Consider the following 27,901-nt stretch of genomic DNA (forward strand, 5'->3'; position numbering starts at 1 on the left):
CTCCCATCAGTTCAAGGGAGGATAAAGCAAGTATCTGAAGGTTATTTCATTCTGCTCAGAGGAGTTCACAAGTTCACGCTGTCCCGGCCCCCGGGTGCAGTTCTGAAACAGGACATTCCCCTCTCGTAAGTGCCAGCTTTTTATTCCCGGGACACACCAGCATGGAGCAGCAAGAGCACCATGTCACTCTGGATATTTTATGCTGTCGATTTGCTGCTTGGCACACAGTGGAGGGGTTTATTACAGGCCACTTACTGTCTGATGAACTGAATGGCATCTTCATACTTCATCCCGCTCTCAATCAGAGCCAGGGCTACGAGAACAGGAGCTCTGGAAAGTAATGGAGAGGACTCACTTCCTGCCTTAATTAAAGAAATGCCAGCAGCGATCAGAGCCTTTAACAAAAAAACGCCCCAAAACTCTTTGACTCCTTCCAAACCTACTGTAATCACATCCACAATCCCCCCACGCTAAACCCAAAGCACCAAAAACGCACACACAAAATCAACAGTGGCTCAGGTTATACAGCACACAGAGATCATACAGAAACAGACACTCTTGCATCCAGCTTCTCCTACAATAGGTTCCCAGAGAAAACCCCAGCAGCACCGTTATAATGGCGTGCTCACTGCCACTTCCCACCATATAAATTCTGGTTTTCGGGCCTTGTCATTTGGCCAAAAAATTAACTCGAGATTGGAGGTCTGAAGTGCAGCGTATCCAAGCCTATAGAAATTATGCTCCTTTTAAAGCGAGGAGGATAAAATAAAGAGAGGACAGTGCTTACAGCTGTCTACTGCTCTCCCTATAAAACACAGCTTTGATTTCAGAGGAATTTGGCAAATGATTTGCAAGCAGATTAATAGAGGATAAAAACAAAAAAAACCCAAACCAGACCGAAGTGGACTAGATATTAAGTGTCTGAAAAGTGGCTTCAGTTTTAACGGGTGGGGGAGGGGAGCGGAGATTTTACAAGCCACACTTACATGACAGACCTTAATAAAACCTACGTCGTTGTGGCACTCCAGCACGTGAATGATAGAGGATTCCAAGAGCATATTAAAAGCTGTTGAAGATGATTGTGTGACAACCTGCACTTGGATTCCTGCTTTGTTTCGGGAGGGGTGGGGGTGTTAAACCAAAAGAGAGATTAGTTCCCAGGCAGGGACCAGGATCGAGAAGCCTTGCAAGGGAACAACAAATCACACCTCTAAATACAGGGAAGAGATATAAAGTCACCACTCTCGTTAGCCTGCCCAGGTCGTTAATTTATGTAGTGCCGGCTTTTCCTTCGTCAGGTGCCTTAAAGGGTTTTAATAGCCACTGAGTAAGCAAAAAGAACAGCCGTTCTGCACTCTACCAGGTCAGACCATGGGGTGTTGGGCTGTGATTTCCAAAGCCATCTCACGAGTTCAAATGCCCAATTCCTGTTAAAGCCAAGTGGGTGACATTTGGGAGCTGCCACTGTTCTATTTATTTAGCCACCCAAACTGAGAACCCAGGCAGAGCCTGTGGGTATGGTCAAGTCCCACTGAGGGGAAGCCAAGCTCAAAGAGCCCAGCAGCAGTGAGCGATCTCTCATCATGGTGACTCGTAGGCGGAGCTCAGAAGAGTCCCACCCCTTTCCACCATCTCCACTATCCAGTCTGCCCCCCCCATGCTTCAGCACAAGTTTAAATCCCACGGACTTCAATGGGATGTACCTCAGTGGTTTGCTGAATCAGGATCCTACTCTGCTTCAGCTGAGGACTGCTCATTAACACCCACACCCACAGCCACCCTGCTCAGCCTAGCCACAGCTGCTTTAGGTAACTTGGGTGAGGCCCAGCTGCTCCCCAGGGACGCTCTCTGGATCACACCTCCCCCCTTAAAGAGAGAGGCTGAGTTGAAATCCAGAGTGTTTAAAAAAACCCCTAAGGAGTTAAGGTCTCTTCCATTGTTGTGCGCAGTGTTGTAGCTGTGTTGGGTCCCAGGAGATTAGCGAGACAGGATGGGGGAGGTCAGATCTTTTATTGGCTCAACTTCTGTTGGGGAAAGAGACAAACTTTCAAGCTTGAGTCCTTCGACCGTTTGTCTCTTTCCCCAGAAGTTGGTCCAATAAAAGATGTGACCTCTCCCACCTCGTCTCTCTAACCTGGCCTGGCTTCTCCTGTCAGCGCCAGAACTTTTACAATCCCAGTTTCTTGTTAAGAGTTCCACCCTCTTCCTGTGTGGCTGCATGGAAGACCCTTCCCCAAACAAGAAGGGGCCCCGATAATACAGAGGCCAAGGCGAGTCGCACCCTAAGCACAGCCTGATGATAGGAACAGCTCTGCCAACTGTACAAAGGAAGAGCAGGGAAAAAGAGGGAGAATTTACCGTGCCCGCAGATCAGAAGCTCCGGGGGACTTAGCAGTAACTTGTAACAGGAGATGTCTCCCGTTAACAAGATATTTAAATCTAGCTGTCCTTCCTCTGAGACCTACCCCCAGGGCAGCTCCTAGCTCCTTTCAAGCCCTCACTTACCGGCCCAGGCCAGCCACACAATGAACAGCCACACAGCAGCCAGGGTCTTCGCAGAACTTCGTTTTCAGCAAGTTGAGCCAGTCTTCCACTATTTTGCTGGGAGGAGGAGCGCCGTCATCAAAGGGCCAGTCCTAATGGAAAGGCGGGGGTGGGGGGAGCAGTTAGCGAAAGGTACATAAAGTCAGAATCTTACAAACCAACACTGGGAGAGGAAGGCACTTGCAGCTTCCCCCAATCTCCAATTTCCCCAGGGCTGTATTTCTAAAGCACAGCATCCTCCGAACAACAGAAGGAGCCCCATGATCCAGAGACCTGGGCTGTTCCCATCTGAGATGCTTTACCTCTCTCAGTGACTCGCTTTGCTCAGCTGTATGACAGACACATTGCTATGGATTACTACTAGACAGTATGACCTAGTGGACAGAGCACTGGACTGGGACTCAGATGAATTGGGTTCTATTCCTAGCTCTGCTCTTGACCTGCTGGGTGACCTTGGGAGAGTTACCTCCGTGACTCAGTTTCCCCACCTGTAAAACAAGGATAATGACACTGAGCTCCTTTGTAAGGCGCGTGAAGATCTACTCCAGAGAAGGGCTGGGTCAGAGCTAGCTAAGATTATTTCTACCCTCGCAGGGGTGGGGCTGTGCAGCTCGTATTCACATGCTCTGAGATCCTTGGGTGAGCTGCTGTAAATATTTAGCAGTAAAAGCCACATGCAGCCAACAAGGGGGATCCTGAATTTCTTAGCAAGTTAAGCCGTAAGGAAGCCTTCCCCGCCAGGGTAACTTTACAGCACTGACCAAAGAAGGTAACAGACGTCGCTTTCAAAGGTTCATTTCTAGGGTACGGCTCCATCTCCAAGTCTTATTGCTTCAGCTAGAGAGAGTGGCCAAGCTCCTGCCTCCATAAACTCGAACCACATGTGAGGTTTGGCAGATGTTGCAGTTCACATGTTTGAGCTAAGTGTGGGTGGGAACAGTAACTGCTGGCTCAGATGCTGCCAGCTACAGCCACAGGGAGTGGGAACTCGGAGGAAAACAGACTTCCTTCCCGAGCCAACTTCCGAAAGGCCCCCTCAGCCCGACCACCGAAAGAGAGCCTACGAGCTGGCCTGTGTCCCAGAGACTGACACCCATCAAAGTGCAATTAAGCCACCAGTGAAAGGCCAGCCCTGCCCTCTTTGGGAAAAGGGCGTATAAGGTAAAAAGGACAGTAAAGCTAAGAGGCTTCTCACCACAAGGGAGATGGATACAGATTGTGAAACCACAATATTGCCTTGTTTAACTTGAAACAAGCACTCCCTGTCCCTACCCCCACTGCCCGTTCCTGCCTAAACAAAGGAGTTGGCAGATTCAATCTGCTTTGCAGAACTCCGTGGTGCAGATGCGACGGGTTCTAGAATTAGCGTGGGCTTAAACATCCGGCTCGGACGCTGAAATAAAGAAGCCCAGCAGACAACACACAGGCCGCAACGCAGAGGAGCAACGAAGCCACAGCCTCCCCATTCCACCATGCCCCAAGTAGCCACTGAGTGCAGCTGACAAATAATTGATCGACATGTCAATAGTCTGCAGACTTTGGGAGATCAGGTTACAGCCGGGGGCCAAACGGCTACTGATTTCAGACACCCAGCTTGACGCACCTGAAAGAGGCTTGATTTTTGAGGGCTGAGAGCTCAACCTTCCCCGGAAGACAGGCCCCTCTAAGATGCCTAAAGTTTGGCACCAAACATTGAGGCCTGCCAAAATCACGACTCCCTTTTGGAAATCTCCTTCACGGCACATGGAATGGGCAGTCTACGTTGCCCCATAAGGCATCAGACTAGACATAAGGTGTACAGGGCTAACGGTGACACCTTCGACCATAGGAACAGCTTATCTAGGACGTGATCTCAGCCTCCTGAAGTCTTTCTAAGGCCATGCAATGTCAGTTGTGGGAGGGGAGCCTGCAATATAACGGCGGCTGAGGGCGAGGACGAGTGAGGCAGGATGGATGTTGTAGCATAGACTGCTTGTAGCCAACTCATTTCTCTGTAAGTGACACAGCACACCTACCTTCCCGACACACCATGGCCCCCATCACATGGGTCAGGGTCATCCCTGGCATGTGTCTGCCCTGTCCCCCTCGCCAACTCTTCACCTGACTCAGTCACCCTGAACTGAGCCGAGTGAAAAGCCCTTGGTCTTGGCTCTCCCCAGATCGTGCCTGTTGCAGGCACGTGCCCAGGGCCAGAGTCTGTTTAGAGATTCCTAGAGGATAAAGCCGGAAAGCGAGCGTTCTGATGACCGAGTCTGACCCAAGTGTAACTGAATTAAAGCTTTAGGCGAGTCTAAACCTCACCATCGGCAGGAAGGTTTAGAAGCACACTTCCCAAGAGATTTACAGTGCAGTCCCACTCTCCAAAGAGACGAGGTGGCTGAGGATTGCAGAAATGACTAGTTATTTTGGGGTGCCCAACTTCGAGCAACTTAAAAGGTTCATAAAGTGCCAACTCTCTGGCCATCGGGCCCCGATGAAGCATCTCAAGTCACGCAGCCAAAACAAGCAGCCACTTTTGAAAAGGAGGATGCACAGGTTTCAACAAAGGTGAAAGAGAAGGACAGTGGGGGTGCAGAGACGTGACTGACGCCCCGAGTTGGCCTGTAGAACTTTGACTCCTTGATATGCAAGGAGAAGAGAATCCAATTTGATTCAGCAGTTGTCTAAACGCAAGTTTGCATTGGTTTAAGTTGTACGAGTGCGAACCTACGTGGATGCTTCTTTTTGGTTCAGAGTAGCTTATTTTGGTCTAGCCGAAATCTGTTTCTAACTGACAAGCTAAACTGAAATAAACCTAGATAATCTCAGAATGTCCACACAATCTTTTGCACTGATTTAAGTTAAACAGGTTTAAAAGGGATCATACCTTTAGGTGAACTGGCTGGCTATAGACAAGCCCTCAGAGTCCTGAATATGTTTGCAAGGCTGCTGGATGTTTTGCTTGTAAATTATTCCTACACAATACATGGGGAAACTCGAGAATGCTATTTTGCCAAGCCGTATTTCAAAACAGAATGGCACTGAATCCATCAGGCCAAAAGCACAACAGTTTGGGGAATTTTATGAATACAGCACTGTGTGTCCAAATAAAGCAATGTGTGGCAAATTTTCTTAAAACATTTTGACTCTTAAAAGGAGCTTCTAGTAGTTAAAAACCCAGGTGGTGCTTCCAAGCAAAAACTTGCCCACAAATGTTCAGACAGACTTCGTAACAGATTTTACTGCAGACCAAACATTGGCGAAAGTCTGTTCTGCAGCGAACTTGACTCACAAAAGCCCTGACCCTGAAAAGACTTACAGCCATGCATATAACTTTGAACTCAATGCAGCTGCTCACATGTTGAACTTAAAAGCACGTGCACTGATGGAGTTTAGCCCAGCTTCGTTCACTCTGCTATTTGCCACACCCCCTTAGTCATTTTCTCTCCCCTTTCTGAAGAATTTATTTCCTTTGCTCTTTCACCAACTCTGGTTTCACTTGTACTAAACTATTTTATACACTATCCACAGCTTGACATTTCTCTTTTCATTTGTTCATTCTATTTTGCTTTCATACCACTGCTTATTTTTTCCTTTAGTCTTTTTCTTCATATTCAGTTGTATTCCTTCAATCTGATGGAGTTTTTTCCCCTTCACTAAAAGTTTCTAAATAAACTTTTCTTAAATTGTTGCTTTGGTTTTTTTCCTCGAGGCTGGGGGAACCCACACACACCAACAATTTTTCATGATAAGTTCTGTTTTCAACAACAGGCCAAGTTTCTTCAATATGTTCTAATCAGATCTTTCACTAGAGAGCTCCAGTATAAAGTCAAAGCCTATGGGAAGACGATGTGTTGACCTACATGAAATATACATGCCTCAAAGGGTCTATGTATAGTATAATAACTTCATCCTGGTGGACTGGTCTATAGGGAAGGGGATGGGTGACCAGTCTAGAGAGGCAACGTGCTCCAGTGGTCAGTAAAATGAGCTAGAGTCAGGAGATTTGGAGTGTATTCCCAGCTCTGCCAGTGACCTGCTGCATGATCCCAGGCAAGTCACTTTGCCTCCTTCCCCTCCAGCCCTTGTCTACCGAGTCTGAATGCTCTTTGGGGAAGGGTCTGTATCTTGCACAATGGGGCCCTGATGTCAGGTGGGCCCTCTAGGCACTAGTGTCATACAAATAGAATGTAATATAGCTACTTCTGGGGTAGTGGGACACAAAGTGCTGTAATGTACGAAGAGCAGAGTACAGAAACCTCACACTGTGCTGACGCAACAATGCAAATGCAAATGCCACATAGTGCAGCACAGAAAGAATATACGTGGGCATTAACGCCTTTTGCTGAAGGCATCACTGGTATAAGATGATAAAAACCCCTTGTTTGTTTGTTTAAATCAACGACGCAATTTCAATTACTCACTAGGCATTGCTGGAGAATCAGTGCTGTGTGCATTAGGGGATCCTGCTGCCTGAGTCATCCCATCTTTAATGGAGAGTTGCTGTGCACCTTGACAGCACTTTGCCTCCTCACCATGCCGAGGAAGCTGAACTTCAGGGATGAACAGTGACCATGGTGCATAACTTATTAGGCTGTTAAGTGCTTTGGGGTTAGAACTAGTAAGTGTCAACCATACTCATTAGGCTTTAGAATATTGGACTGAAGAGCACGGTAGCCTCTTGCAGGAATTCTGTACATGTCCTCAATCTGTACAGCACATGGGAGCGTCCCATACCCCCTGGGAATCATAGAAGATCAGGGTTGGAAGGGACCTCAGGAGGTCATCTAGTCCAACCCCTTGCTCAAAGCAGGACCAATCCCCAACTATGATTTTGTGATTATTATTAACCCCGTGATGTGGTTAGAACATTGTGTGTGGAGCTCACAGGGGGCCCGAAAAGGCCTGAGATGTAGTGGCACCTTCTATCTTGCTGGGGAAAGGTTCCCAACATTCCCTGCCACATCTCTCCTCCAAAAGAGAATCAAAAGCTGTTTAAACGCCTCCTGCATGCCTGACATGAAGTGTCACAGTGGGCAAGCTAGCAGAACAAAGATTTCTGCTCTTTCAGAGAGAAACCCAGTAATCTTAAACCACGAACAGGTTTGCATTGTGCAGCGCAGGGACAGGTTCTGACCAACGCATTAGCCTCATTGCACAGCCTCGTAATCACTGCATCCAAATCCGACCCAGAACCAAAGTACACAGCAATTAAGCTATGTGACTGACCCAGGACAGCTGGGAACAGCAGAGTAGTAGAAGGGAGATATATTGGCCACTGGATAAGCAGTTTTCTGTTCCCTGAGTGACCAGAGCAGGGGCTGCTCCAGGCTAATGAGAACACCTGACTCCAATTAACCTGCTAAGAGACAGGTGAGGCTGTTAAGCACCTGATTCTAATTAAGGCCCCTCTGATGCTATAAAAGGGCTCACTCCAGTCAGGCCAGGGAGCCAGTGGAGAGGAAGTACGTGCAAGGAACAAGAGGTGTGCAAGAAACTGAGAGTGAGTAGGCATACTGCTGAGGGCTGAGAAGTACAAGCATTATCAGATACCAGGAGGAAGGTCAGGTGCAGAGAAGAAAAAAAGGTGTTTGGAGGAGGCCATGGGGAAGTTGCCCAGGGAGTTGTAGCTGTCACACAGCTGTACCAGGAGGCACTCTACACAGCTGCAGTCCACAGAGCCCTGAGCTGGAACTCGGAGTAGAGGGCGGGCCCAGGTTCCCCCCAAACCTCCCAACTCCTGATCAAACACAGGAGGAATTAACATGGACTGTGGGTTCTGCCAGAGGGGAAGGTCTCTGGGCTGTTCCCTGACCTACATGGTGAATCTCTGAGGTGAACAAATCTGCCAATAAGCGCAGGACCCACCAAGATAGAGGAGGAACTTTGTCACAATATATATGAGGAAAGTTACATTCAACACTGTCCTCTGCCTTCCACACTAGGGATGGTGGAATCTCTCTGTGGTGCAGACCAGTAACAGACATATACAGGCTATAGTGGAGCAGAAATGGACTGAATTAGAGCGTATGCGGTGGGGAACAGGGACCGAACGCTGTACAACATCCTCACTTAACACAGTCTGGGTCGGGAAAAAGATCACTGCCAGTCCCAATGAAAGTGGGCAGCTGCCTCTTTCTCTAAGCCAGGAAGGTTGGGAGAGCTGTCTGTGACAGCTGCTCAAGTGTTTAAAAGGTAAAGCTGCTGGGGGCTTTAAGCATGATGGGCTACTGAAACCAAGAGGGTTTCGTTGCCATTTAAAAGGATCCACTGCCCTTCCACTCCCGTCTCTTTGCTATTTATGGTGCCTTTTTATGGGCCGCTGATGGTGGTGTCAGCTTCCCATCCTAACCAGCTGGTTCTGCTCCCAGCTCCGTTGTAGGAATGCTCCCCGGGCAGCGCGGGGGAGCACTGCTGTGTCCAGCCAGGCTATCACACACAGGTTAATGTGTAAAACACACAATTAAAAAAGTTGCTGCTGTTGTGAACTTTGTCTGCTATACCGGCAGGACCCAAGGAAACCCAGGGTATGGATCTGCCTTTTCTAATTCAAGATTTATGATTTGTGGAAACTATTTTATAATTAAAAAATGATAAATGAAACCCAAAGATATACCTTTCTCAGTCTCCCCAGCTCCTCCTGGTTTTACTTCTAAATCCCTCTTTTGCCCTCAATTCTGGTTTAGAAGCTAACTGAGTGGCTGCTTCCAAGCTCCGAGTCATACAGCTCACTGTTTATTGCCTCTCCTGAGACCGTACTCCTGAGACACACGCTACCCTGTCCTGGTCTCCACAGGCCAGCCAATGGGTCACCCACAGAATTCTCATGCAGCTGTGATTCCCTCAGATGCACAAGTGCGACCTGTGAGGATCAGGAGTCCTGGTATGAGACGCTCCAGTCACTTGGATGAAGATGGAGTAGGACATGCCAAGACCTGTCATCTTGCCAGTCACGTCTGTGTGCTCCTTGCCATCTGCTTTAAGTAAGACAGGCGTGCAGCCTTCATGCTAGCCACTAATACGGCTCTTGGCTGTCAGTGTCACAGGTGGGGAACAACGTTCCCTCTAATTTTTTCCATCCACGTGCGGAATGACTTTTGTTATGTGTCCCATATCGAGGTAATATGCGGAATGTACACCACCAGTAGAAACAAAAAACCTACATATCATGTATACTTTTAAAGAGTTTCCATAGAGATGATTACTTCAGTCAGCGCAGGTTAGGCATTTTAGAACCCACTACTCCAAGTATTAAATTTAAGCGTAAGAGAAGATTAAAAATAATGAAAGAATAACGTTACAGAGAATATATGTGCATTGTAAAAAGTACAAAGACGTAACAACAACAATAATACAAGTATGTGTTGGGAGGTGAGTGTGAAACACAGAGACAATGAGAGAGAGAGAGTGAGTGTGGGTGTGTGAGAGAGAGAGAGGCAGAAAGACACACACACATGGATGGACAGATGTGCTGCCACCTTTGGCAGACTGGCCCTCACCAGTCTGAAGCCTGCTTGTTCAGACACAGCAGCAGATGCCTACAAGCTCCCTCTGTCTTGAGCCCTATTATGTCCCCGGCACCCTGCTCTGTGGAGATGGAGTATAGGGCGGAGGGGGGATCCCTTGACAACAGTGCCACCCCTCCCCGATCTGCACAGCAAGCAGGAGGTTCCCGGGAGCAGCATGGCAATGAGGGGAGGGGCATCTGAAGCACGTAGCACTTGATAGACTGCTGGGCGGTCATGTAGCTTAAGGGGAACTTAGGTGAGGAACAGAATCCTTTGCATGTGCTCACTCTCTTTTACATATACACACACACACACAAACACACACGCTCTCTTTCTCCACCCAACGTGCACACATAACTCAGTGAGAGCTACCATTTGTCTTGGAGAGAGTTCATCCTAGCGCTCTTATTGTTTCAAGCACTCAACTGAGAAAGCGAATTTAACAGATGACCTGGCAAAGAGACCTGTCAGAACTCTGGCGTGTTACTCTCATGCTTGACCTCATCTTCAATTATTTATGATTAAAGACACAGCCTAGGCATCTAGAAGATCTACGAACGTTTTTTGCTGACTGACTGTCTTGAGTACTCTCTAGCTGCATCATGCAACTGCTGAGACAGCAAAAAAATAAAGCACAATTTACATACCCTCTGGATGAGATAATACTAGCGGGTAACATGAGCAGCTTAGCTTGTGTCATGCCCTGAGGAATGGAACCTTTAAAATCCTGGATGCTTTATGGCTCCCAGTGGGGGTGGTATTAATACCATCCCCACTCAACTTAATTCTGCCTTCTTCCCTTTCCCAATTTTGAGTATGGGGCCCACCCGGCACCAATCTGCAGTCTGAATTGCGTTTATTTCAGTAGGACATTGGGTGTTACCAACGGTGAGCTACAGGAGAGGCCAGATCTGCCAGGAATATCATCAATTCACAGGACAGAGGTGAATGTCCGCATTTGAAGAAGTGGCCTCTACAACTGGGTACTCAGTGTCTGAGTGCTCAACGTGAGACAACTGTGGCTTAGATTCTCAGACTGGCTGTTGATTGCGAAGGCCAAATAAAACCAACTGAAGTAGTGGGTGCTCAGTACCTTTAACCAAACCTACTTGCCAGCATTTCCAGTTGGATTCCAAAACTGCCAGGACTGAGTATGGACAACTCTCAACACCTTTGGGAATCCTCGCACGCTGTCTGTGAGCATTGGGCCTGCTGCGAAGGCCCCTGGATCTAAGCAGGTACCAAACTGAATAGCTTCAACCATAATGACCTCAACTAGAAAAATAGGCTTGTTGTAATAAGAACCACAGATGGGGTTGATCCAAGCTCCCACCACCCTGCATAACAAGACTGTTTCCCAAAATCCCAGATCTGAACACCCACAACGTTTGGGAACTAAAAAGGCCATGCAAACTTTGCATCTCAAATCCATATCTGGAGGGAAAAATAAAGAAATATGCCACTATTTCATATGACAGCCTTCGAATGCTGCATCCGAGACAAAACCCAGAAAGTCAATAGGTCCTGCAGCCTCCCCTTTTACAGGGTTTTTCTTTTCCCTGTAATTAAGAGCAGTTAGATTTGCTTCCAAGAAAAATTCAAGGCTTTGCTTTTTCTGGAATTGCCCTCGTGTTAAAAACACCCCTTCTTCTCAGGCTGGTTTGGAAGCTTTAGTTACAACGCTCTGACGAAGGAGATGGAATTTTAGCTTTATTGGGTGAGAAAGGCTCAGCTGCCATTCCCACAGCTCAGACAGCTGCCAAAGCCACACAACCAGGACATGACAGCTAAATTAAAAGCCGTGCCGACTTTAAATGGCTCCACGATGTCCTAAAAAAAGAGCTAAATACACAAGCCTAAATAAATTGTCCTCACTGTTACCTTGCTCACTTTGCCCATACAGAATGCACATATCCTCAAGGATGTCTTTTAAAGGGGGAGCTTGCTGATGCTTCAAGCTGTCTATGATCAGTGCCTGGTGAGGTCTGGATACAAAGCAGCAGTGCTCAGCTGCTCAAGAATCGCACCTCGCTTCCGTGCAGCTGGAGACAGGGACATTAAAAGTCTCTCTCCACATTCTAGCACATTCCCATTCACTCCTTCTAGCAGGTTCCAGGGAGAGAGGGAGCGAAGTGCCAGGCTTGAGAAAGACGCAACAGGCGTCAGGATCTCAAGGTGGTTCTTCGACACTGAAAGAGAGGAGCCGTGGTTGATGCGAAGCAAGTTAGAGCTCACAGGGAAATCCAGGCTGCCTGACACTAGCATGCACCATCCGTGCAGCCTGTCTGCACAAGTCCCCCTCTCAGAGGGTTAAAGCTAGGGACTTTACAAATGAATAAGTGAACAAACAGCCCCTGAAGGCTTCCAGAGCTTCAGTTTCCTTCTCTTTGCACCTAGCATTAGACAGCCAAGAGAAAAGGCCTGCACTAACATCTCCCCCATTACACAGATTTCAGAATGGGAATGCACACCCCAAAGGAAAAAGAGGAAGCTACCACGAGTTCTAGCTCTGATAGCTCCTGCTTTGGTTACTTCAATTAAATCTTTAGGGCTTGAAATCTCTCTAGAAATTGTACAGTTCGTGGTCACAAGGAAAGTGGACTCTGGAGGTTCATAGCAGCATCTATACAGGGATTCAACTATTACAAAGGAATGTACATTTACTGGCATGCCAAGCGTATAAAATCCTAGAACCTAGCGCTGGTAGAGACTTGGGCAGTCTTCCTGTTAGGGCAGGATTGGTCCCCGCTGCAACTCACATACATTTGGGCCAGTCTAGTTTTCAATGAGCATTCCAAAGACTACATGAGGTTAGAAACCTAACCAGAGCACTGCACTCATGCATGCAAAGAGTTAAGCATTCAAGCAAGCTGGGGTTGGGCAATCTGAGCTCTCTTCCTGCTCCAAGTCCTGGCAGGGAGCTTTATTCCTCATTTCCCCAATGCATTGTGAGAGGATCACAGAGCCAGGTTCTACTGCATCACTTTTGTGCAACTGATGAGGGGGAGCCTCCAGCAGAGGTGAACTTTGGTCCCTCCTGTCTCCTGTGTTGCTATGACTAAGGCCTGGTTGACATACACAACTTGCACTGCTAAACAGGCACATCTCTGTGTTTAGACAAACACTGAGCACCAAGAGGGGATTGTCTGAGTGGAGCCTGGCATAATTAGCACCGATGTAGCACTTTTCAACTTCAAAAAGCCTTACAACCGCTTAACTAATTAATCCTCAGAACACCCTGTCATAAACAGATAGCTAAGGGCTAATGTTCTTTTACCTATAAAGGGGTAACACAGGGAACCAAACACCTGACCAGAGGACCAATCAGGAAACAAGACTTTTTCAAATCTGGGTGGAGGAAAGTTTGGGTGTGAGTTCTTTGTCCTTTGTCTTGTGTCTGTGCCCTCTCGGCTCTGAGAGTGATTTTTCTACCTCCGGGCTTTCTAATCTTCTGTTTCCAAGTTGTAAGTACAAGGATAGTAAGACAATAGGTTTATATTGTTTTTTTGTATTTACATGTGTGTAGTTGCTGGAGTGTATTCTGTTTGGATAAGGCTGTTTATTCATTTTTTTCTTTTAAGCAAATGACCCTGTATTTGTCACCTTAATACAGAGAGACCATTTTTATGTCCTTTTCTTTCTTTTTATATAAAGCTTTCTTTTTAAGACCTGTTGGAGTTTTTCTTTAGTGGGGACTCCAGGGAATTGAGTCTGCAGCTCACCAGGGAATTGGTGGGAGGAAGAAGTCAGGGGGAAAATCTCTTTGTGTTAGATTTACTAAGCCTGACTTTGCATTCCCTCTGGGTTGGGGGGGAGAGAGATTAGCTCTCTCGGTACTTGTGTTTCCAGGACTGGAAGCAGGGAATCTCCTAGGGTCGTCCAGGGAGGGGAGCCTGGGAGGAAGTAACAAGGAAACAAGGGGAGGGGGTTATTTCCCTTTGTTGTGAGACTCAAGGAATCTGAGTCTGGGGGTCCCCCAGGGAAGGTTTTGGGGAGACCACAGTGAGCTAGGCACTGTACAATTCCTGGCTGGTGGCAGCGTTATCAGGTCCAAGCTGGTAACTAAGCTTGGAGGTTTTCATGCTAACCCCCATATTTTGGACACTAAGGTCCAGACCTGGGAAGAAATGTTATGACACCCCCATCCCTGGAAAGCAGATAAGTATCCGTGTTACAAATGGGAACACGGACACAGAGGCAAAAAGTGTCTTGCCTGAAGCCACAGAAAGAGTCTGGGTTAGAACTCAGAGAACCAGTTCTGCACAAACAAACCTGTGTGAATGTGGACCAACACCCTCAGAGTCTAGAAGTATGGCCATAAGAACGACCATAGTGGGTCAGACCAGTGGTCCAACTAGCCCAGTATCCTGTCTTCTGACAGTCGCCAGTGCCAGATGCTTCAGAAGAAATGAAGAGAACAGGGTAATTTAACAAGTGATACATCCCCTGTCGTCCCGTCCCAGCTTCTGACACCCAAAGCATAGGATTGCGTCCCTGACCATCTTGAGTAATAGTAATTGATGGACCTATCCTCCATGAATTTAACTAATTCTCTTTTGAACCTAGTTATACTTTTGGCCTGCACAACATCCCCTGGCAATGAGTTCCACAGGTCAACTGCGCTTTGTGTGAAGAAGTACTTCCTCACGCTTGTTTTAAACCTCCTTCCTATTCATTTCATTAGTCTATCCCTGGTTCTTGTGTTGTGTGAAAGGATAAATAACACTTCTTTACCATTCATGATTTTATAGACCTCTATGACATGCACCCCTGATTAGTTGTCTCTTTTTTAAGTTGAGCAGTGCCAGTCTTTTTTTAATCTCTTATATGGAAGCTGTTCTGTACTCCTAATCATTTTTGTTTCCCTTCTTTGTAATTAGAACAAGAGTACTTGTGGCACCTTAGAGACTAACAAATCTATTTCAGCATGAGCTTTCATGAGCTACAGCTCACTTCTTCAGATGCACAGAATGGAACATACAGACAGGAGATATTTATACATACAGGGAACATGGAAAGATGGAAGTATGCATACCAACAGGAAGAGTCTAATCAATTGAGATGAGCTATCGTCAGCAGGGGAGAAAAAACTTTTGATGTGATAATTAAGATGACCTATAGAAGGTGTGAGGAGAACTTAACATAGGGAAATAGATTCAATTAGTGAAATGACCCAGCCATTCCCAGTCTCTGTTAAGGCCTGAGTTAACTGTGTCTAATTTGCATATTAATTCGAGTTAAGCAGTCTCTCTTTGGAGTCTGTTTTTGAAGTTTTTTGTTGCAAAACTGCCACCTTCAAGTCTGTCACTGAGTGGTTAGAGAGGTTGAACTGTTCTCCCACTGGTTTTTGAATGTTATGATTCCTGATGTCAGACTTGTGTCCATTTATTCTTTTGCGAAGAGACTGTCCGGTTTGGCCAATGTACATGGCAGAATGGCATTGCTGGCACACGATGGCATATATCACGTTGGTAGATGTGCAGGTGAACGAACCCCTGATGGCGTGACAACATAAACACTAACCCAGGAACCTATCCTTGCAACAAAGCCCGATGCCAGCTCTGTCCACATATCGATTCAAGTGACACCATCATAGGACCTAATCACATCAGCCACGCCATCAGGGGTTCATTGAGCAGCATTGATTCCAGTCCAGATCCTTGGGGGACCCCACTATTTATCACTCTCCAGTCTGAAAATGGACCATTTATTCCTACCAATTATCTCCTCTCTTTTAATCTGTTACTGATCCACGAGAGGACCTTCTCTCTTATCCAATGAGTACCTACTTTGCTTACGAGCTTTCAGTGAGGGACTTTGTCAAAGGCTTTCTGAAAGTCCAAGTACACAATAGCCACTGGACCACCTTGTCCACATATTTGCTGACCCCCTCCAAGAATTCTAATAGATTAGTTAGATGTGATTTCCCTTTACAAAAGCCATGTTGACTTTCCCCATCATATTGTGTTTATCTGTGTATGACAATACTGTCCTTTACTATAGTTTCAACCAACTTGCCTGGTAATGAAGTTAGGCTTCCTGGCCTGTAACTGGAGCCTTTTTTAAAAATCTGCATTACATTTGCTATCTACCAATCATCTGGTACAGAACCTGATTTAAGCGATAAGTTACATAGCACAGTTAGTAGTTCTGCAATTTCATATCTGAGTTCCTTCAGAACTCTTGGGTGAATACCATCTGGTCCTGGTGACTTATTTAACAATTTGTTCCAAAACCACCTCTATTGTCACCCCAATCTGGGATAGTTCCTCAGATCTGTCACCTAAGAAGAAGAGCTTAGTGCGTGAATCAACCTCACATCCTCTGCAACAAAGACAGATGCAAAGAATCCATTTAGTTTCTCTGGAGTGGCCTTGTGTTCCTTAAGTGCTCCTTTGACACCTTGATTGTCCAGTGGCCTCACTGATTGTTTGGCAGGCTTCTGCCTTCTGATATGCTTGAAAAAATTTACTGTTAATTTGTGTCTCTTTTGCTCATTACTCTTCAAGTTCTTTTTTGGCCTGTCTAATTATACTTTCCATTTGACTGGCCAGAGTCTATGCTCCTTTCTATTTTCCTCAGTAGGATATGGCTTCCAATTTTTAAAAGATGTCTTTTTGTCTCCAGCTGCCAATTTTGCAATGTTAAAAACATATGAACAGCCATACTGGGTCAGAACAATGGTCCATCTAGCCCAGTACGCTGTCTTCCAACAGCGGTCAACCCCAGGTGCTTCAGAGTGAAAGAACAGAACAGGTAACCATCAAGTGATCCATCCCCTGTCGCTCATTCCGAGCTTCTGGCAAACTGGTTGAGCCATGGTGGCATTTTTTGGTCCTCTAAGTAGTTTTTCCCCCCCCCCTCCCCTAATTTGGCGCATACATGGAGTTTGAACCTCTACTATTGTGTTTTTCAGAAGTTCCTATGCAGCTTTCAGGTATTTGACTCTCATGACGGTTACTTTTAATTTCTATTTAACGAGACTCTTCATTTTTGTGTGGTTCCCCTTTTTGAAGTTAAGTGCTACTGTGGTAGGTTTCTTTGCTAGTTTCCCTCACACAAGGATGTTAAATTTAATTACATTATGGTTGCTATTACCAAGCAGTTCAGCTTTATTCACCTCTGGGCCAGGCTTTGTTAGCCACTTAGAACTAAATCAAGAATTACCTCTCCGCTTGTGGGTTGTAGGACTATCAGCCTCAAGAAACAGTCATTAATGGAGTCTCAAAATTTTCTCTGCATCCTGTCCTGAAGTGACTTGTACCCGTCAATAAGGGATAGTAGAAATCACCCACTATTACCAAGTTTTCTGTTTTTGAAGCTCCTCTAATTTTCCTTAGTGTTTCATAATTACAGTCACCATCCTGGTGAAGTGGTCGTTAGTGTATCCCTACTGGGATACTCTTATTATTCAAGCATGGAATTTCTGTCCATAGAGATTCTATGGTACCGTTTGATTCATTTAAGACTTTTACCGTATTTGACTCTTATTTTCTTTCAGATATAGTGCTACTCCCACTCCCTCCTTCTTATTGCTATGTATGTTGTACACTGGTATTACTGTGTACCATTGATTATTCTCGTTCTACCAAGTTTCTGTGATGCCTATTTAATCACTATCCTCATTTAATACTAGGCATTTAATACCCCTTCCCGCAGAGAGGTATCCTCAGTGCGAGGGGATATCATGACATCACCTGGAAAGAGAATCCCAACTATGGGATCATTTCCCTCTGCTCCAGCTTCACGTTCTTCCCCGAGACGTTCATCCTCCTCAACAGCACAGAGGCTGTCAGACTGAGGATAGGACTGCTCTACCATGTCCTGGAAAGTCTCCTCTATGTACCTCCCTGTCTTCCTGGCTTCCTCCAGTTCAGTCACTTTGGTCTCAAGAGCCCGTACTCAGTCTCTGAGGGCCATGCACTGCTTGCACTGAATGCACACATACCTGCCTTGTGCGCAGGTGGCGTAACCATACATGCTGCATTAGTGCAATCAATTGGATAGCCCCCACTCTGCTGCTGGACTTCTGCCTGCATTACTGTTACTCTTGCAGGGATATGCGTGTGTGTGCATTTTGGATCTATACGACCGTAACAGGGTAGAGATTTCGGCTATAGAGTTCCTGTGCTCACTCTATCCATCTCTCAGAAGTGGTAACAGCGTATCTATTACAGTGGTAGGTTCTCCTGGAGACACAGTCACACATTAGGAGAGACAAGGCGGCAACTGGTGATGAGACACTGGGTTTATTACAGAGTGGAATAGGTGGACCGTGAGCCAAATCTGCACTGCCAGATGCTTTTGAACTGATCGTGATCTTTTTCTTTACTTATCATCACTATTGCTGTTATTTTTATATTGTTTTCTCTGGAGCCTGGACTGTGACAACACCTTGACCAAGAAATTTGGACCTTGACAAAAAAATAACTGGTTTATTCCTTTCCCCTTTAAAGCGATCAGTATCTTTATACCCTTCAGTCACAAAGCAACGGAACGCTCCTATCACTTTACCACTTCAAGGAAGCGATAACAGCCGCCGAACGGAAGCATGAGCGCCAAAGGCAGCTGCTAGCCGAGAAGTTATTGGAAGGGTCTGTGAGGGCAACAAAGCAAATAATTTACAAAACAGAAACATATGGGAGAGACGGGGACCAAGAGGTACTGCCTAAGCTTGGGCATCAATGCCTTGGGTAGAGAAAGGGCTCCCAGCGAAGGGATCTGAGCCAATCATTCCCAGCCCAGGGTACTGATGTCAGCACTATTACTTCAGGCTGTGACTAGCAGTCTAGGACCAATGCCTGGGTGTGGCCTGCCTCTTTTGTTCCCAAGTGCAAGCTGGGCTACTCTGAACCCCAGCAGGGTTTGGCATGGCCTTGGCTCTGCTGTGGTTTGTCATTGGAAAGGGAGGACACGCGCACTGTCCAGTAAAGAGGAGGTGGCGCTCGAGGAGAGAGGGTGTACGGTTACTCCAGAGAAGAAAGGAGACCCCATCTAGCCCATCTCCCCTGCTCTGTAATGGGCTGGCTGTGCCCAGATTCGAAAGCCTCCCGCAGCAGCTGGTGCTCACCACCGAACTCAGGGAGAGAGACCGAGAGGGGATATTCTGGTCAGGATCAACAGCCCTGCAGAGACTACGTACCATTACTGTGATGCCATCCTTCTCCAGGGGAGTCTTGTCGTAGGTCACTTCGCAGACCCGCACTACCGTCGTCGCTCCATATTTCTTCAGATCCTGGGAAGGGAAGGGAAGGGGAGACCCTTTACTTATAGGCATATCTTCTAAATAGCAATTCGACCAGAGGGCAGACAGGCCTCTCTTCGCACCCTTGCTATTTGTGGGTCAGATACAGACTCAGCCAGGCACTGAAACATGTGCCAGCACAAATCACATGCTGAGCGAGCTGGGCACATGCTTCAGTGCCCGGCTGAGGCAGGACCAGGAGGTGCATGGTGGCATGCGCTGGGAGCGGTTCAGGGCTGCAAATGTTCTTTTACTCTCTCCTTTCTCCACATTTACATTCATGATCCCCTTAATCCTCCCACCAGCCCCTCCACCATGGCTTCCCCGACCCCTTTCCAGTGTTTGCCCTGAAAACAAAATCCTCCAACACATACAATTGCATCAGTTATGGCACAGCTTGTATGTGGTCGGAGCACAAGCCCATAAGTCAAAACGCCCCAGCAATTCTGCCAGAAACTCACTGGAACCTTGGGCAAGTCAGCACCTCTGTGATGCCTTGGGGGTGGACTCAGACCAGTAAGGGGGTCTGTTAACACCTGCCCGGTAACCTCAGGTGCCCATACGCTGTGCAGCTGACACCAACGCCATGTGCAGCATAAAGATCTCCCCCTTGCACTTTCATCCCCCAGTGACTCCTTTACAGGGAGACCCCAAAAGCCCTTCCAATTCTGAGTCTCCCCTGTAGTATCTGGTCCCTCTTGCTGAGTACTGTCAGAGGTAACACCAACTTCGATGTCTCCGAAGAGCCAGTCCATACAACTGCTTGATAGCTCAGCTGGGGTTAGACACAGCCCTTTAATACCCAGCACTGAGCTGGTCTGAGGTAAAACTTAAGTTTAGTAACAAAAGAGAGATTCAAGTGGCTTCAAGCTAGCGCGAAAGAGATTCGAAAGGGCAAAAACCAAACCAAACCCCGCACGCTTTCCAATGTCAACTCCTTAACGCAAGCCAGAAACAGCTTCTCACTCACACCGAGGTGTTAGAGTTCTCCAGCATGACTGGCTGTTCCAGCCAGGATCCACCCCTCCCCTGCTATGAAATGGGGATCGTGCCACATGTCTGGCAGAGGTGTCGTAAAGATTCATTCATATTTGTACAATGAGGCAGAAGAGCTATGAAGGGGCTGGCATGGCGACGTCTCCTTTTCCCTACGCAGGAAAATATCTTTCTGAACATCGCTCCAGCAGGAACTTTGCAATGCGCAACCTTTCCGCGACGTCACTAGATAAGACGGTTACTCACCTTTGTAACTGTTGTTCTTCGAGATGTGTTGCTCATATCCATTCCAGTTAGGTGTGTGCGCCGCGCGTGCACATTCGTCGGAAAACTTTTACACTAGCAACTCGGTGGGCCGGCAGGTCGCCCCCTGGAGTGGCGCCATCATGGCGCTTGATATATACCCCTGCCGGCCCACCCGCTCCTCAGTTCCTTCTTGCCGGCTACTCCGACAGTGGGGAAGGAGGGCGGGTGTGGAATGGATATGAGCAACACATCTCGAAGAACAACAGTTACAAAGGTGAGTAACCGTCTTTTCTTCTTCGAGTGATTGCTCATATCCATTCCAGTTAGGTGAATCCCAAGCCTTACGTAGGCGGTGGGGTCGGAGTGAAATGTGGCAGAATGAAAACTGCTGAGCCAGGGGCTACAGCATCTCTTGTCTGTTGAACCAGGGCATACTGCGAAGCAAAGGTATGGACCGAGGACCAATGGAGCTGCGCGACAGATCTCATGTGTAGGAACACGAGCCAGTAAGGCGGCAGATGAAGCCTGAGCCCTGGTAAACTGCACGATGATGTGGCTTGGGGAAATATGAGCCAAATCATAACAAGTGTGGAAGTCTGCCATCACCCGAGATGAGATCCTCTGAGAGGAAAACAAGCAAGCCCTCCCTTTGGCCCGCTACCGAGACAGAGCTGGGCCACCTTACGAAATGGTTCTGGCAGCGCAATATAAATGCGAGCACTCCACAGATGTCCAAGGAGTGCAATGGTTGTGCCCATTGCGTTGAGCTGTGGGTAACATGAAAGGCCGAAACCACCTTAGGGAGGAAAGCCGGGTGCAGTCATAACTGCACCTTGCCTTTGTGAAATCTAGTGCACGGTGGAACCCTCGTAAGAGCTCTGAGCTCGGAAACTCGTCTGGCTGATGTAACAGCTACGAGGAAAGTTGTCGTCCAAGACAGGCATATCAGAGGGCCAGTCGTGAACGGCTCGACTGGGGGAGACATAAGTCTGGTTAAAACTAGGTTGAGGTCCCAGGTCGGGGCTGGGCGGCGCACCCGAGGGTGCAAGCTCTCCAAGCCCTTGAGGGATCTCGAACCCTTAGAGCGTGAGAACACGGAACGTCCACCTTAGCCTGGCTGGAAGGTAGAGATGGCTGCTGAGTGTATCCTCAGCGATGATACCGCCAGGTCCTGCCGCTGAAGGCCAGAGGCAGGCCAAATAGAGGGGATCGAGACCTCAGCAGGAGCAAGATCGAGCGTATTGCAGCTGTAGAAGAAACGCTTCCACCTGGCCCGGTACGTTGACCAGGTGGAAGGCTTCCTGTCACCCCGGCTCAGTTACGCAGCAGCCACACCATGAGGCGAAGAGGCTGCAGGTCCGAGTGACGAAGCCTGTCGTTGCCCTGAGTGATGAGGACTGGGTGGGGTGGCAGGGTAAGTGGGTCTGTTATTGACAGGCCGAGCAACGTGGTATATCAGTGCTGCCTGGACCACTCTGGAGTGATCAAGATGATGCGCGCTCTGCCCCTGCGGAGTTTGAGCAGGACCTAATGAACCAGTGGGAACAGTGGGAAGGCATAATGGAGTTGGCCTTTCCACGGAATCAGGAATGCGTCCGAGATCGATCCCGAAGAGAGACCTTGGAAGGAGCAGAACATCTGGCATGTTCTGCTCTCGCGGTGAGCGAACAGGTCTATGTGAGGAAACATCTCCGCTTCTGGAGAGCAGAGCGCCTCACATGGGGCAGAGTGATCACTCGTAAGACAGGAAAGACCTGCTGAGTGAAAGCGCCAAGACGTTCCGAACGCCTGGGAGAAAGGACGTCACCAGCTCCATCGAGTGGGCCATGCAAAAGCTCCGGAAATGGATGGCCTCCTGACAACAAAAGGGGGGGGGGAGGACCATGTCCCTCCCTGGATATTTATGAAGCACATGGCCGCTGTGTTGGCTGTAAACACCGAGATACAACGGCCTCGCAGCTGCCGCTGGAACCCCTGGCACACCAGGCGGACTACTCTCATTTTTGGGGCATTGATGTGGAATGCCAGTTCCCGAGAAGATCAAAGGCCTTAAGCTCGGAGTGACCATGAGCACTTGAGCAGAGAGATGACGCGTCCGTCGTCAGGGCAGTGAGGGCTGGGGCGGATGAAACCGCATCCCTGCCCACACCAGGGAGTGGGTTAGTCACCACTCTAGGGAGCCTAAGGTGCTCGAGGGAACGGTGACTACCATGACCATTGGCTCCCTGTCCGGGTGGCACGCCGAGGTGAGCCGGACTTGGAGAGGACGGAGGCGGAGCTTGGCGTGTTTGGTTACAAACTTGCGGGCAACCATGGACCCAGGAGACTGAGACAAGTACGAGCCGAGGTCATTGGGAAAGCCTGCAGACCTCAGATGATTGTTGCCATCACCTAAAACCGCAGTTGTGATAAGCAGGCTCCGGCTAGGGAGGAGACCAGGATCGCTCCTAGGAAGGCCAACCTCTGCGTGGGAACCAGAGTGGATTGCTCTATAGTAATCATCAGGCTTTGACCTGTTAATAAGACCGTGACGATGCCCACGCGCTGAGTGGTTTGTCTCAGAGTCTCCTCGGATAAGCGAATCGTCCAGATACGGAAAAACGCATATCCGACATCAGCGAAGGTAGGCGGCGACTATGGCCGTAAACCAGAAATACTGACAGTTGGCTAGAAAGCGGAGGTATCTCCTGCGCGGAGGGAAGATGGTGTTGCGAAAGTACGCGTCCTTCATATCCAGGGCGGCATAGTAGCCCCCAGGAGGCAAGGATGGAATAATGGTTCCCATGGATACCGTGCGGAACTTCAACCTTATCCTAAACCGGTTGAGTCCGTGCAGAACTAGGAAGGTCTGAGACCTGCGTTCGAGTGGGGGACTAGGGCATAACGGGAGTAAAACCCCTTGCCCCTTACGTCCATCGGCGTCTGCACCTCTTGTATGAGGAATTGCTCGTGAGAGGGGTCCCTGAAGGGGGACCGGGCTGGAACAAATTAGAGGTGGCACCTATGCTCCACCGTGCGCAGGATCCAGCGATCTGAAATTAACTGGGGCCACGCCAGGAGAAAGCGGGATTGGGATCCCGGCCTGTGACTGGTACACCGCCCTCAGGCGCACCCTGGAAGGTTCTTCTTTGGTCCCAGTGGTAATTGCGAGGGACCTTGACCTTGGCTCTTTAGGGATCCTGACGTTCGTCTGTGACCACCTTGGCCTCGCCGTTTGCCAAAGTCCTGTCTCTGGCTAGGCACAGAGTATGGCGGCTGGGGACAGAAAGGCCTGCGTTTGGTCGCTGGCATATGCATGCTGAGAGAGCGCATTAGGACCCTATTGTCCATCAGGCTTGGCAGCCTGGGGCTGTCCTTGCCGCTTGCCAACAAAGGGTAAATCCTGAATGGCCTACTGCAGCTCCGGCCGGAGGTTTGAAACCTGAAGCCATGAGATGCACCTCATCGCGACACCAAAGGCCAGAGTCCTGGCTGCAGAGTCTGCTGCGTCCAACGAGGCCTGGAGGGACGCTCTGGGTACCTTTTTTCCCCCGTCCTCCAAGACGGTAGCGAACTCTTGGCGGGAGTTTTGAGGGAGAAACTCCATAAACTAAACTACCTCCACCCAGGTGCTATAATTATTGAAGCTAAGCAAGCCTTGTTGCTTTGCTACCCAGAGCTGCAGGGCCTCTGCAGAGTACACCTGGCGGCCAAACAGGTTCATTTGCCAAGCCTCTTTCGGTTTCGGGGCTGGCGCTCGCTGGCCATCATATCAGAATCGTGGTCCTGAGCATAAGATCTGCGCATGTGGGATGACACAGATGCGTGTCCGGATGGCCATGGAGGTACTAAAAGAAGGCACAGACAGAGTCTCTGACTCTATCGGACCTTGCCCGACTCGGCACCGGGAACCGGCACCGGGAGGCGTAACGGTACCTGGAACGAGATCCAGACCCACAACCAGAATGGTGCCTGGAGGTCGACCGAGATCTCGAGGCTCGGGGAGAGGCTACAGGAGTCAAGGTACCTGTCGCGGACCCGGGAGTCGGAACGGTGCCGATAGCAGGTCGGCGAACGGGACACCAACCGGTCCAGCGAGTGCGACCAGTACCGATGAGGAAAACAGCACCGGGACTGCAAGTGGTGTCGGGCGTGCCGACAGGATCTAGAGTGTCTGCGGGACCGTGATCATGAACGGTGCCGCTCTGCTGTGTTGACAGAGGACGGTCACATGAAGAGAGTGTATCACCCGCACCGGCGGTGCCGGGGTCAGGCAGCATCGACTCTGTCATGGCAATGAGATCCCTCGTCGTTGGTAACGTCTCCAGCGTGGAGGGAACAGCAGGCTCAGCCACAGTGCATACTGGGGAGCTGTCAGGCACCGGATTCGACGGCCCTCGTGGGACCGGGATCGACGGTACCGAGGTCGTCAGAGCTTCGGTAGGCGTCGGTGCCGGGCGATCCCAGTTAGATGAACTGTCCGGCTGCGGTGCCGTCGGCACGGAAGCAGCAGGAGCAATAAGCTCAACCACGGCGCGCGCCGGGGAGCCGTCAGGCACCGGATGCTACTGCCCTTATGGGACTGGAATCGACGGTGCCGACGTTGTCGGTGCCTCAGAGGCGTCGGTGCTGGGAAATCCGACTTAGACGAGCTCTCTGGCTGTGGTGCCGTTGGCACGGAAGCAGCAGGAGCAGTAGCTCAACCACGGCGCGTGCCGGGGAGCCGTCAGGCACCGGATTCTACGGCCCTTGTGGGACCGGGATCAACGGTGCCGACGTCGTCGGTGTCGCAGCAAGTGTCGGTGCCGGGCGATCCGACTTAAACGAGCTCTCTGGCTGCGGTGCCGTTGGCACGGAAGCAGCAGGAGCAGTAGCTCAACCACGGCGCGTGCCGGGGAGCCGTCAGGCACCGGATTCTACGGCCCTTGTGGGACCGGGATCAACGGTGCCGACGTCGTCGGTGTCGCAGCAAGTGTCGGTGCCGGGCGATCCGACTTAAACGAGCTCTCTGGCTGCGGTGCCGTTGGCACGGAAGCAGCAGGAGCAGTAGCTCAACCACGGCGCGTGCCGGGGAGCCGTCAGGCACCGGATTCTACGGCCCTTGTGGGACCGGGATCGACGGTGCCGACGTCGTCGGTGCTGCAGCAGGTGTTGGTGCCAGGCGATCCGACCTAGACGAGCTCTCTGGCTGCGGTGCCGTTGGCACGGAAGCAGCAGGAGCAGTAGCTCAACCACGGCGCGTGCCGGGGAGCCGTCAGGCACCGGATTCTACGGCCCTTGTGGGACCGGGATCGACGGTGCCGACGTCGTCGGTGCCTCAGCAGGTGTCGGTGCCGGGCGATCCGACTTAGACGAGCTCTCTGGCTGCGGTGCAGTTGGCACGGAAGCAGCAAGAGCAGAAGCTCTACCACGGCGCGTGCCGGGGAGCTGTCAGGCACCGGATTCAATTGCCCTGGGGGACTGGAATCGACGGTGCCGATGTCATCGGTGCCTCTGCAGGTGTCGGTGCCGGGCAATCCGACTTAGGCGAGCTCTCTGGCTGCGATGCAGGTGGCACGGAAGCAGCAGGAGCAGGGGGCTCAACCACGGCGCGTGCCGGGGAGCCGTCAGGCACCAGCAGGACTTGTAGGCTCTCTCGACCTCGGAGGAAGGGAGCGGTGCCGAGTCGACTTCGGTGCCGGCGACGGCCGGTGCCGAAAGGCCTTGGTAGTACCGGCGGGGTCCGGTGCCGAGGAGGCGCTTCTGCCAGCCGCTTGATCATCGCTCGGCGCCGAAGGTGGAGGGGTAAGTGAAAGTCCCGCTCCTTTTTGTTCTCGGCTTAAAAGCCTTGCAAATGGGGCACTTAGCTGTCAAGTGCAATTCCCTGAGGCACTTCAAACAGGAGTCGTGTGGATCTCCCTTCGGCATCGGCTTCTGGCAGGCCGAGCCCATTTTAAAACCCGGTGAGCCGTGCATGAGCTCCGGCACCGGGTTCATGGAAGGGGCTACTTCCTGAACCCTGCTAACAATTACTAAACTAACTATGTTAGCAGAGAAAAAACGTATAACTATACAAATATATATATAAAAGGATTATAACTGCATAACTATATACGAGAACAACGAGTAGCTAGGGAAGTGGAGGTCAGCTAAGCCGCGCTCCACTGTTCCAACGACCGACACGGGCGGTAAGAAGGAACTGAGGAGCGGGTGGGCCGGCAGGGGTATATATCAAGCGCCATGATGGCGCCACTCCAGGGGGCGACCTGCCGGCCCACCGAGTTGCTAGGGTAAAAGTTTTCCGACGAATGTGCACGCGCGGCGCACACACCTAACTGGAATGGATATGAGCAATCACTCGAAGAAGAAGCTACGTTTCTCCACATAAAGATGCATGTCAGCAATAGAAATGTCTGTCAGATCTGCCAGCAATTAGTCTAACACAGATGCAGCTCAGCTGATTAAGCTCTATGGAGCAGGGAGGGTTGTTCTGTTCTGTGTTTAGACAGCACCGAGCAGAGTGGACCTTTGGCATACTTGGGGTGACTATAACGAGTGGTCGTGCAGTTCAGTGTTTAGAGCAGTGGACTGGGATTCAGAAAGCCTGGGTTCTAGTTCCTGCTCCGCTACTGACCTGTCTCACGAGCAAGTCACTTCACTGCTCCGTGCCCATTTCAGCTCTTCTGGGCAGGGAGCGTTTGTACAGCACTTAGTGCAATGGGGCCCTGATCTTACTGGGGATCTTAATGCAAATCAATAATAGTTACTGGCATCTAACCCTGCTCAGAGCAAGACTACATGATACTGTGGTCAAAGGGCCTGAGTCTTGCCTAGAAAGACTTGGACAAAGACCTTCATGTAAACAAGGTTTAAGAGGCAGACAAATGTTAAATCACAGAGCATGAAGACAGAAAATCTGGTGTAGGCAAGAGTGGGATATTTTTAAGCTACAGCAATAAAGGTTGGACACTTTCACTGCTCCTTCAAGTAGTAAACACGAGCAAGGACATTTATTTTGAATCCAAGGAGGTATGCAAAAGCCCATCTTGTTGCCCACGAAACCAATCAACATCCACGGACAACATAACCAATTCTAGGAAAATGAACTGCTCAAAACAGCACGTTGGCTGCAGTCCCAAGTGCTCAACAGAGCAATACCAGGGAGAGAATTTTTAGCTCCACGCACAGACAAAGTGAGCACTCTCTCATCTGTCCTCGGCTACAGTGTGTTTCCGTCTGGCTCTGCATGACACACTTCTTTGCCCCAAGGAGTCCGGTACGACTGCGCACTGCAAACGCTTCACCAGTTTTCCCCCGCGAATGTTTGGACCAGTTGTCTTCTGTCTGCTGCAAATAACAGGGCGCTGGATAGGAAGTTGGACCCGGAATCTATTCTTGGCTCTGCCACTGACCTGCTGAGTGACCT

At 49.5% G+C, this 27,901-nt stretch overlaps 1 protein-coding gene across 10 annotated transcripts in view; it reads right to left on the reverse strand.

Annotated features, from left to right (window-relative positions):
• The window catches only part of PTP4A3 (protein tyrosine phosphatase 4A3), a 174,244-nt gene that overhangs the window by 10,979 nt on the left and 135,364 nt on the right, over positions 1-27,901 (reverse strand). For all 10 annotated transcript variants that reach the window (XM_050941418.1, XM_050941421.1, XM_050941428.1 and 7 more), the window contains 3 exons: positions 19,174-19,266; positions 2,506-2,636; positions 256-330 (listed from right to left, as the gene is read on the reverse strand). In XM_050941418.1, coding sequence (XP_050797375.1) covers positions 256-330; positions 2,506-2,636; positions 19,174-19,266 — 299 coding nt within the window. The remainder of the gene's footprint in view (positions 1-255; positions 331-2,505; positions 2,637-19,173; positions 19,267-27,901) is intronic.

The sequence above is a fragment of the Gopherus flavomarginatus genome, chromosome 2 (assembly GCF_025201925.1).
Source record: "Gopherus flavomarginatus isolate rGopFla2 chromosome 2, rGopFla2.mat.asm, whole genome shotgun sequence".
NCBI lineage: Eukaryota > Metazoa > Chordata > Testudines > Testudinidae > Gopherus > Gopherus flavomarginatus.